General features: G+C 42.8%; 1 protein-coding gene across 2 annotated transcripts in view; it reads right to left on the bottom strand.

Moving 5' to 3' along the window:
• The window catches only part of LOC137537785 (epidermal growth factor receptor kinase substrate 8-like protein 2), a 176,296-nt gene that overhangs the window by 4,999 nt on the left and 159,140 nt on the right, over positions 1-12,157 (bottom strand). For both annotated transcript variants that reach the window (XM_068259748.1, XM_068259749.1), the window contains exons 16-19: positions 9,814-9,942; positions 7,405-7,477; positions 3,487-3,661; positions 296-428 (exon numbers count right to left, since the gene is read on the bottom strand). In XM_068259748.1, the coding sequence (XP_068115849.1) occupies positions 296-428; positions 3,487-3,661; positions 7,405-7,477; positions 9,814-9,942 (510 nt within the window). The remainder of the gene's footprint in view (positions 1-295; positions 429-3,486; positions 3,662-7,404; positions 7,478-9,813; positions 9,943-12,157) is intronic.

The raw sequence follows: 12,157 nt of genomic DNA, 5'->3' as shown, positions 1-12,157 counted from the left end.
GCCCTGCATCGGAGGCACCTGATGCGCCGTTTTCATTGCACCGGGTGCGCCGTTTACAGGGCAGTGGGTGCGATGTTATCGTCGCACAGCGCTCTAATACCGGCCAGCCGCGCTGTGTGCGATGTGGGTGGTCCTGTGGGCTCAAACCACCTAACGCTGTGATTTGTGCCCACAAACGGTTAAGGCCTCCTAACCGTAGTAGTAGTATAATTTTTATTATTATTATTGATCTATGTAGAGCCAGTATCTTACATGGTGCTTTACGTCTGATAAACCTATGGATGGTGACTCTTACCTTTAATTGTGCCTCCTGCACAGTCAGCTGACTGTATACTCTTGCAACCTCTTCACCACAATATTCCTTCAACTCATCTCTGTTTAAACAAAAAAGCTGCTCCCCATTTAATTTGCCCAGTTGCCCTGCAGTCCTAGAAGACCAGAAAATAAATCATTAAATTCACATATAAAGTATGGCATGAGTTTATGTACAGAAACTGTAAATGTCAGTATATGAGGCCGGGGTGTTGCTAAGGTGTTTGTGGCACACCATTCGTGCCCCCTGCCCCTCAGTCTAGGCCCCTTCTCCCGTAATAAATGCTAGCCCCCCAAAAAGTAACCATCTAGTATAGGTAGGTAGCCAAAGGTGCACCCCCCCCCAGTTTAAGTAGTAAAAGTGTCCTCAGTATAGGTATCCAAGGTGCCCCCAGTAAACCACCCCCACTATAGGTAGCCAAAGGTGTCCTCCCATTTTAGGGCAATGGTTGCCACTGATCTAGGCTCTGTCTGAGTGTTGAGGTTGGCCATGCATAGCTGCACCCCTGTATAAGGCATAAGAGTCATTCTGCTGACTGTTCCCCCTACCCTACTATTTTCAAACAGATATAATGTCACTAAAAAGGAAATAATATAAATAGAAATGACTGAACAAAGCCAAACAACAAAGCCTCTGATTTATACAATGCAGTGTGAGGATTCCTTATACTAGGATGAGTTTTAAATAACCAATTTCATGAATTCTAGCTCATAATAAAATTGTCTCAGTGAGGGGTAACTTTATCCTCCTCTTCCTGTGTCTAAACAAATCTATATATTTATTTTTAAATCTTAGTTTAGTTAGGTGACCTGCCGAATAGACCTTAGCAGTCACCATGCTGTATTAAACAGTGAACTAAATGAGCTGCCAGAAGCGCATCAACAGCCCCTTGTGACTGGGAGGAAGGGGGGGGGGGTGGATCTGTGGCTGCCCATGTCTCATCACTTTGCCCTGGGGTGAAAGAGGGGTCCCAGAGATGGATTAAGACATAACGGGGCCCTAGGCAAGATAGTAGATTTGGGACCCCCTTGTGGTCCTTTTGGTAAGCAGAAGTGGCGGGAGGTCTAAGAAGGTGGCAGGTGGGCCCCTTGGCACCCACTAGGCCCAAGCACCTGCCTAGGTGCCTGATGGATAATCCTGCTCTGGCTGCAGGGGGCCCTATGATTGTTAGGTTTGCTGGGGGGGGGGGGGGGTTGCTGAATGGGTATAGTTATGCTGCTGAGAGCTCCTATCTTGCTGCACTCCTAATCCCTGTGCAGAGTGTCCTTACTTACCCTGCCATCCTGGCCTTTTCACAGTGCTCAATACCTGTTTGTGAAATCGTTTAAAAGGTGAAACCCATTCCCCTAACCTGCTGCCCATGGGGCTGTCCCACCAGTGCTAAGTATAAATACTGTACTAATTACAAGGGTGCACATGCAAATCAAAATATTACAGTTGGCAGCAGATGGAATACCGTATATTGCATAGATGGAGTTTTTTACATATTCTGAACCCAGTGTTACTCAATGAGCAAAGGACCATGTGACCAGCTACTGATTGGAGTTAAAGGGTATGTTAAGTTTCCCCAGTTTAACTTACCTAGGACTTCTTCTAACCCCCTGTAGCCTCCTGGTCCCTCATCATCATTTTGCGCTGATCCCTTCCCCCCACTGTACCCTTCAGACTCGGGCAGTCAGTGCTGGCCACTAAGCATGTGCTTATCCCTTCCCCCCACTGTACCACCACTGTACCCTTCAGACTCGGGCAGTCAGTGCTAGTCACTAAGCATGTGCTGATCCCTTCCCCCCACTGTACCACCACTGTACCCTTCAGACTCGGGCAGTCAGTGCTGGTTACTAAGCATGTGCTTATCCCTTCCCCCCACTGTACCACCACTGTACCCTTCAGACTCGGGCAGTCAGTGCTAGTCACTAAGCATGTGCTTATCCCTTCCCCCCCACTGTACCCTTCAGACTCGGACAGTCAGTGCTGGTCACTAAGCATGTGCTTATCCCTTCCCCCCACTGTACCCTTCAGACTCGGGCAGTCAGTGCTGGTCACTAAGCATGTGCTTATCCCTTCCCCCCACTGTACCCTTCAGACTCGGGCAGTCAGTACTGGTCACTAAGCACGTGCTTATCCCTTCCCCCCACTATACCCTTCAGACTCGGGCAGTCAGTGCTAGTCACTAAGCACGTGCTTATCCCTTCCCCCCCACTGTACCCTTCAGACTCTGACAGTCAGTGCTGGTCACTAAGCATGTGCTTATCCCTTCCCCCCCACTGTACCCTTCAGACTCTGACAGTCAGTGCTGGTCACTAAGCATGTGCTTATCCCTTCCCCCCACTATACCCTTCAGACTCGGGCAGTCAGTGCTAGTCACTAAGCACGTGCTTATCCCTTCCCCCCCACTGTACCCTTCAGACTCGGGCAGTCAGTGCTAGTCACTAAGCATGTGCTTATCCCTTCCCCCCCACTGTACCCTTCAGACTCTGACAGTCAGTGCTGGCCACTAAGCATGTGCTTATCCCTTCCCCCCACTGTACCCTTCAGACTCTGACAGTCAGTGCTGGCCACTAAGCATGTGCTTATCCCTTCCCCCCACTGTACCCTTCAGACTCGGGCAGTCAGTGCTAGTCACTAAGCACGTGCTTATCCCTTCCCCCCCACTGTACCCTTCAGACTCGGGCAGTCAGTGCTAGTCACTAAGCATGTGCTTATCCCTTCCCCCCACTGTACCCTTCAGACTCTGACAGTCAGTGCTGGTCACTAAGCATGTGCTTATCCCTTCCCCCCACTGTACCCTTCAGACTCTGACAGTCAGTGCTGGCCACTAAGCATGTGCTTATCCCTTCCCCCCACTGTACCCTTCAGACTCTGACAGTCAGTGCTGGTCACTAAGCATGTGCGACCACAAGTCTCTTCAATCGCGCTCCTGTAGCCGGGAGCATTTGTAGCATGCGCAGTTGCAAATTTTACAAACTGCGCAAGATCCCACCATGGTGGCGCAATCGAGGAGGCAATGCTCTCAATGATGCAACGAAAAGAAATAATATTGAGCCAATTCATGCTACCCCCACCATTCTCAAGAACCACTGGTCAAGTGTTACTATTCTACCACCATAATCTTGTATTGAAGACAAATAAAGGTGTGACAGAGCCAAGAGCACTGTGATTGCCGTGTCTCTTACGATTTACTGAAGCCTTTAGCCTCCAGCCAGGCTTTGACTTCCTCTGGCTCAGAGTGGAAAGTTAATGGGACATGCACTTGCTGAGCCTTTGGTGTTACAAAATTCCTTTTAGGTCGCTGTTTGGTTTTGTTGTTCTTCAGCTCATCATTCACTTCATCCATATCTTGTATTAACTCTGCAGGGGAGATAAGATTAACACGTGATCAATATAAACAGGAGAAGAGCAACAAGAAGCACTGCTGTGAAGAAATAGCATGCTGATGATATGAGCCATGATTTTACACTCCGCAGAGCACTACACTCAGCTATAATTACCATACTGCTAATCCAATTATTTTCTCACATTGGGAGAGCAAGTACTTGAGGCTACTTGCACACATTGCGCAGTGTGACAATTGCAATGCACCGTTCCGTATTTTAGAAACCCTGCGGCAAACTGTGCCAACAGGGTAATTTGCATAGCTCCGCTCCCCACTCAGTGAGCTGCTCCCTGCTGGACAGGAAGTGGGTCACTGGTTTTCCGATGATCTGAGCCTGCACTCCGCAACGCTGTCATTCTGACTCCAATGCAGTCATGTGCCGAGCAGTACCGCTCGCCAACGCACTACAGAGTTTGTATCGCCTCTGCATTGTCTGAAGCACTTCTGCCACATTGCGTCTCTCCACGGGTACTGGGGCCAATCTCACAGAGACTAATGGCCACTGCGACGTTGGAGTGTACCGTGACGTGATGCGATAATGTGCCTGGGGCCTTAAACCAAGCAGCACCTGTCCTATATATGGCTGCATAAACGGCCTTCGAGCTCATATAAAGGCACATACTAAGCTTATGCCCTCCCCAGCACACTGCTGAAAACTACATGTAAAGGTGGCCACACACCATACAATTTTTATATATCTGTTCAATTTAAGAATTGCAATACATTTTTCTGACTGATAGTAACATTTCAAAAATATGACCAATGTACCACACACATATGTTACATTTTTCCCCAATTATGATAAAAATGATTGCAAACTCTGAGAAAATTGCTAGGGTGTGTATATTAATAAATTGACAACCATACAATCTTTACAAAAATTTATAGCGTTCCAGATCGATAAAAATAGAAAAAAAAAACAGGAATCTGATTTTTCAGTTGACTGAAAAAAAAAAGCTTTCGAGTTTTTTCAGGGGATACAATCATATTTATCGAATTGTCGTAAAATCGGATCATTTTATTGTATCGTGTGTGTGGCCACCTTAACAGTTCCACATAGTGCAAGTAGCTCCCAAGTCACTTAGCATAATTGTTCCCCTAAAAAATATGGGGTAACTCTTGAGAGAGGTTTGGGGGATTGACCTAAAAGAAGCCTACATGCAGCTTCCCTGCTAACATGTAGCAATATACAGTATATGTGTGTTGCATTCGGTTTTCAGCCCTTGTATATATGTGCTGGGAAGGGCATAAGCTTAGTCTGCATCTTTAAAGCAGAACTAAACTTTTGCACAGGAGACAAGAAAAACACAGAGAAATCCACCCTGTATGTGTTTACAGAGAACAACCTGTCTAATTCTCCCTTATCTGCAAGTAAGCAGCAAGTGTAAATTAGGGCTGTCAGCTCTGTCTGAACTGTGCAAATGTGCTAAGGATCTGTGCTAATATGTAAAGCCCGCAATTGTGATGCTCCTGGCATCAGGGGGGATTGGTGGCAGGAGACAGAAGTCCCCTGAGCCAATCCATTCTTCTCCGGCAGGAATGATCACTGTTTTTGTTCAAAAACACTGATCGTTCTCCAATCGTACTACTGCGCTGCCTCCCGCTAGCTCATTTCCGCCGTTCCTGCTGCCAATCGTTAGAGTAATGAATGGGAACTTTGTTCCCACTCATTCACCTCCCCTCAGGCCCCCGTAACTGCAGGCATCAACGAGTTGCCTGCGTCACTTCTAAAGTAACCCTGTAATGCATTACTTCCTATTTAGAGTACTTATTGTACGCATAAAGGAAGTAATGCTCAAGGACATCTTGTGGCCAAATAATAAAATTACACCTACATACAATAAGGAATAACGTTTTTTTTTAATATGTATGTCAAAAGGGTATATTATCATTATTATTAAATTATGGGCTTGTGATTCGTGATGGATGTAAAACTGAAAAAATACACCTTTATTTCCAAATAAAATATTGGCGCCATACATTGTACTAGGGATATAATTTAAAAGTTGCAATAACCGTGACAAATGCGCAAATAAAATGTGTGGCTTTCATCCACAGTTTTATGTTTTATTCTAAAACTATAATGGACGAAAACTAAGAAATTATGAATTTTTTCATTTTTTTTTCTTATTATTCCCTTTAAAATGCATTTAGAATAGAATAATTCCTAGCTTAATGTACCGCCCAAAGAAATTCTAATTGGTGGTGGAAAAAACAAGGTATAGATCATTTCATTGTGATTAGTAGTGATAGTTATTGGGAAATAAATGGGAGGCGCACTGAAATGTGAAACTTCCTCTCGTCCATAAGGTGACGACAACTCACGGGTTGAAGTGGTTAAAATAAATGTGAAGTCAGTAGCAAAAAACAAGGCAGATGCTATTGATTACCTATGGACAGGGAAGGCTCTTAATCCCATAGAGCCTTCCCTCTCCTCTCTTGCTATCCTGGTTCCAGTGTTGTCACCCCCATTGTGAATATTCGGCCAACTGGTCTAATACATATCCATGAGCCAATTTGAGACTTTGGAAGCACTCGTGTCCCGGAGTGAAGTTGAGCGGCTCCCTACTGCGCATGCGTGATCATGTACACATATGCAGTACAGAGCCCCCGTCTTTGGAAGCTATCAGTACAGGAATGCTTCAGAATTCTCCCAAACCTGCAAATATAACCACTTACAAACCTTGATGATTGAAATCAAGTGCTGTTTTGGAGCTGTTGTCCCTGCCAGGGCGTAGATTTCATCCCTGCCCCGCACGCCACATACTCTCATAGTTCCCGCTGCTGTTCGCGTCGCTGTGACGCTGACAGCTGAGCTTCCGTGTCTTATTTCATTGGATCCTGACCCCATGATTGCTGTTAGCCAATCTCAGCAATCACATGGCTTAAAAGGGCACGGACTGCTCTGGTCTTAAAGCGGCCAGAGCTGTCTGCAAAGGGTTAAAAGGGGGTGACGGCACTGGAACAAGGGGAACAAGAGAGGACAGGGAAGGCGCGATAGGATCCAGAGCCTTCTCTCATAGGTAAGTATTTGCCGTTTTATACTAAACAATTAGTATAAAGGTTATTATGCTGTTGCTTATCTTTTAGAGCAGAGAGGAAGTTCTGAACTTAGGTGAGCCAGGAGGCCGTTTATGCAGCCAGATATGACAGGTGCTGCTTGGTTTAGAGTGTTTGCGCTTTTTCCCCAATGTGAGTGTCCAACCCATACCCATGTTGCAGAAACATCCATACTTCTTGCTGCCCGCATGTTTACAGAGTTTAGTGAATATACCCTAACATCTGCTGATTAAGTCTGACCTTTGAGCCTTCCTAATTGAATAAGTTGTTCTTTGAATGTGAATATGTCATGTTCTTTGACAGATGTTGGCCATACAGTAGATGTGTTCAATATTCTGCAGAAGTCTATTAGCATGTCACATTAGGTATAATAGCAAATCTGCAGTTCCTATACTATAAAATGTTTTGTTTTTCTTCTAATGCCATTAGTCATAAATGTATGCCCAGCCCTATTTTGAATTGTATTATTTTAAAGGAAATCGGAATGAGTTGGCTTGGTATTTGCCTGCTTTCTCTGGTCACAGAGAAGTCCCACTTACTGTAGACCCTCATTTACACATTCATTGAAATCGAAAGCAAAGAAGAGGTTGAGAATGAAACTTACTTTCTTTGGTGTTCTGACTGGTAGACCATTTAGCCACCTCACTGCCTCACTTACCTATAGGATAATTGATTTGTGGCTTGAACACAGGGCTAACAGGACTCCGTGGGTTTTCATATTTAGACCCGCTCTGCAACAACATACACACATATTTGGCAATGCAGTCTTACATATTTAATTCAACATGCAACATCAACTGAAGGTACTGGCTGTGTACACAGTCTGAATGTCCTTGGTAATGATCAAAAACAAGAAAAGGAGCCCAATAGCAACAATCAAGTTTATAAAAGATGCTGAGAACGTCTCAATGGATCAAGCAATATTTATTGGGGACATATCCATACATCACGAAAATAAGTTAAAAACAATAATTAAAACCCCCGTCTTAATCCAAAAGTCATTGGAAATCAACGTAGCAGCAAAGTGAAAGTGACTAGTGCTATATAATAGATGTGCAAGAGATGGGACTTGGCGTGATCCTGAAGATATATTCAAAGTGCAATATGCCAGTAGAAAAATGCAAAAAACACACACCTTGGTGTATAAAATAATGGATAAAAATTATGACATACAAAATTGTGACAACAATTGTATATGGACCACCCTGTTTGGATGTCCGGTCTCCATGCGGCTCTTTGTTTGATCTTGTGATCCTGCATTGATCTATAGGTGGTCTGCCCTGGCTTTATATTTGACCAGATGAGTTCCTACCTTGTATTCCAACTGTGCAGATGTTCACTATATATTTAAAGGCCTGAAGAAGGGTTACTAACCCGAAACAAATCGATGTTGTTGCCTTTTTTTCAATCAATTATATGCACTTTTTTAAGTGATTAAAGAATTTGTGTACATATTTCTGCACCTTTTTGCTTTTTGATCTTCCGTGTCTTTGGTATATCCCTGATTAATTATTTTGACTTTGAGCTTGGTGTTTGTGGTGCACCTGCAGGGATTTTTTGTATAATTTGCTTCTCCCAAATACACTAACTACAAGTCCCATCTCTTGCACATCTATTATATAGCACTAGTCACTTTCACTTTGCTGCTACGTTGATTTCCAATGACTTTTGAATTGAGACGGGTTTTAATTATTGTTTTTAACTTATTTTTGTGATGTATGGATAAGTCCCCAATAAATATTGCTTGATACATTAAGACGTTCTCAGCATCTTTTATAAACTTGATTGTTGCTATTGGGCTCCTTTTCTTGTTTGTGATCATTATGTTGTTTAGCCCAATTGGACATTAAAGAGAACCCGAGGTGTGTTTAAAGAATATTATCTGCATACAGAGGCTGGATCTGCCTATACAGCCCAGCCTCTGTTGCTATCCCAAACCCCACTAAGGTCCCCCTGCACTCTGCAATCCCTCATAAATCACAGCCGTGCTGTGAGGCTGTATTTACATCTGTAGTGTCAGTCTCAGCTGCTCCCCCGCCTCCTGCAGAGCTCCGGTCCCTGCCCCAGTCCCTTCCCTCCAATCAGCAGGGAGGGAAGGGATGCAGGCGGGGACTGGAGTTCTGCAGGAGGCGGGGAGAGCAGCAGACTGACACTATAGAGATAAACACAGCCAGCTCTGACAAGCTGTTTGTCAGCAGCGTGGCTGTGATTTATGAGGGATTGCAGAGTGCAGGGGGAGCTTAGGGGGGTTTGGGATAGCAACAGAGGCTGGGCTGTATAGGCAGATCCAGCCTCTGTATGCAGATAATATTCTTCAAACCCACCTCGGGTTCTCTTTAATGTTCATAGTGATTGACACATAGCTCTACAATTGTTTGTGTTGCAGATTAAATGTCCTTGGTAGACCACTATAACAAACATTTTTAAAATTGAAATGCATGTGTATGCATATGTATAAAATACGTATTTGTCCCAGAATAAAATGCAGTATAAATGTATTTTTTCTTATGTCTCTGTCAGAATATATTAAAAAAATCTAAAAAGGTTTTGGACTAGGCTATCTCCTCGTAGGGGATTAACAGGGGTTTCTGTATTTTCAAAAACACTTCCTTAACAGCAGTTGCTCAGTCCAACTGCCAAAATCATTTGCCAATGAGTCAGGAGGCTTGCTGGCATCTTCGTATTGATCCTTTCCTGGAAGTACTTTTGTAAAGAACTAAGGAAATACTGAGAATACCCCATGAGGAGATAACTAGTCCAAAACCTGTAAATTCTGTCAGATTCTCACTGCTTACTGTAAGTGATAGCAACATAAGAGAAAAGTAATTCATATTGCAATTTACTTTGGCAGAAATGTACTTCTTATACAAGTGTATTTTACATTTTACTATGTTTTGCAATAGTGGTCCTTTAATCACTAGCTCTTACTTTTCAGCCAGTGAAATATTCACATTCAATGCAACATAAAAACTAAGCTCTTCGCAGACAATAACGATGGTAAACCAGAGGGGAGGGTATTTGTATTGCCTAACTTTGTCCTCCAGTCCCTACTGTAAGTTATAAATACCATGCCATATGGTCCATCTGTCTGGTTGGCTTCCTCTGTTGACACAACATCGAGTATGTTATATGGGACATAGCCCTCCTGTCCAAATCTGTTTCTAAGCTTCCACCACTGTTTGTTGTCCTCCAAAATCTGCAAAATGTGAAGTACATTAAGAATTATAATATGAAAAATAAGCACCTGAAAACTGCAGCACCAAAAATTCAAATGATCACCATGAGGTTTTTAATTTGAGAGATTTTATTTTATTATGCTTCTGAAATTAATGTGTTGTTGCTACTAAGGCTGATAAGGTTAATCAGCAGTGGTGCTCATTTTGAGATCGAAATTTCAAATAGGGACATTTCGAGCACGTAAATGGCAATTTTCAATTTGTAATTTGCATTCGAAATGGAACGGAATTATGAATTCTAATTTTGAGTATACACAAAATTTGCACTGAAAATTTTGTATACGGGTCGTAATTTTAAGTACTTGCAGTAATTAATGGCCACCAACTTTAGCGGTTAATAGCAAAGCACCCATAAAAGCTAGAATCAACAAATTTGCAGGGCATGTAAAAGAGAAGAGTGGTTACAAGAGAAAAAAAAAATTCAAAAAGACCTTGCCATTTTTTAGAAAATCAATGTTAAAGTTAGAGGAAAAAAAGTCTATATTTAAATGCAGTAAAATGACAGATAATGTATAAACATGTACAGTGGTGTGAAAAACTATTTGCCCCCTTCCTGATTTCTTATTCTTTTGCATGTTTGTCACACTTAAATGTTTCTGCCCATCAAAAACCGTTAACTATTAGTCAAAGATAACATAATTGAACACAAAATGCAGTTTTAAATGATGGTTTTTATTATTTAGTGAGAAAAAAAAACTCCAAATATACATGGCCCTGTGTGAAAAAGTGATTGCCCCCCCTTGTTAAAAAATAACTTAACTGTGGTTTATCACACCTGAGTTCAATTTCTGTAGTCACCCCCAGGCCTGATTACTGCCACACCTGTTTCAATCAAGAAATCACTAAAATAGGAGCTATCTGACACAGAGAAGTAGACCAAAAGCACCTCAAAAGCTAGACATCATGCCAAGATCCAAAGAAATTCAGGAACAAATGAGAACAAAAATACTGTAATTGAGATCTATCAGTCTGGTAAAGGTTATAAAGCCATTTCTAAAGCTTTGGGCCTCCAGCGAACCACAGTGAGAGCCATTATCCACAAATGGCAAAAATATGGAACAGTGATGAACCTTCCCAGGAGAGGCCTGCCGAGCAAAATTACCCCAAGAGCGCAGAGAAAACTCATCCGAGAGGCCACAAAAGACCCCAGGACAACATCTAAAGAACTGCGGGCCTCACTTGCCTCAATTAAGGTCAGTGTTCACGACTCCACCATAAGAAAGAGACTGGGCAAAAACAGCCTGCATGGCAGATATCCAAGGCGCAAACCTCTTTTAAGCAAAAAGAACATTAAGGCTCATCTCAATTTTGCTAAAAACATCTCAATGATTGCCAAGACTTTTGGGAAAATACCTTGTGGACCGATGAGACAAAAGATGAACTTTTTGGAAGGTGCATGTCCCGTTACATCTGGGGTAGAAGTAACACAGCATTTCAGCAAAAGAACATCATACCAACAGTAAAATATGGTGGTGGTAGTGTGATGGTCTGGGGTTGTTTTGCTGCTTCAGGACCTGGAAGGCTTGCTGTGATAGATGGAACCATGAATTTTACTGTCTACCAAAAAATCCTGAAGGAGAATGTCCGGCCATCTGTTCGTCAACTCAAGCTGAAGCGATTTTGGGTGCTGCAGCAGAATAATGACCCAAAACACACCAGCAAATACACCTCTGAATGGCTGAAGAAAAACAAAATGAAGACTTTGGAGTGGCCTAGTCAAAGTCCTGACCTGGATCCTATTGAGATGTTGTGGCATGACCTTAAAAAGGCGGTTCATGCTAGAAAACCCTCAAATAAAGCTGAATTACAACAATTCTGCAAAGATGAGTGGGCCAAAATTCCTCCAGAGCGCTGTAAAAGACTTGTTGCAAGTTATAGCAAACTCTTGACTGCAGTTATTGCTGCTAAGGGTGGCCCAACCAGTTATTAGGTTCAGGGGGCAATTTCTTTTTCACACAGGGCCATGTAGGTTTTGAGTTTTTTTTCTCACTAAATAATAAAAACCATCATTTAAAACTGCATTTTGTGTTCAATTATGTTATCTTTGACTAATAGTTAACGGTTTTTGATGAGCAGAAACATTTAAGTGTGACAAACATGCAAAAGAATAAGAAATCAGTAAGGGGGCAAATAGTTTTTCACACCACTGTATAAACAAAAATGTTTTAGGGGAAA

The sequence above is a fragment of the Hyperolius riggenbachi genome, chromosome 11, assembly GCF_040937935.1.
Source record: "Hyperolius riggenbachi isolate aHypRig1 chromosome 11, aHypRig1.pri, whole genome shotgun sequence".
In the NCBI taxonomy this organism is placed as follows: domain Eukaryota; kingdom Metazoa; phylum Chordata; class Amphibia; order Anura; family Hyperoliidae; genus Hyperolius; species Hyperolius riggenbachi.
The sequence above is the reverse complement of the archived record's forward strand: the minus strand, read 5'-3'. Positions and strand labels throughout refer to the sequence as shown.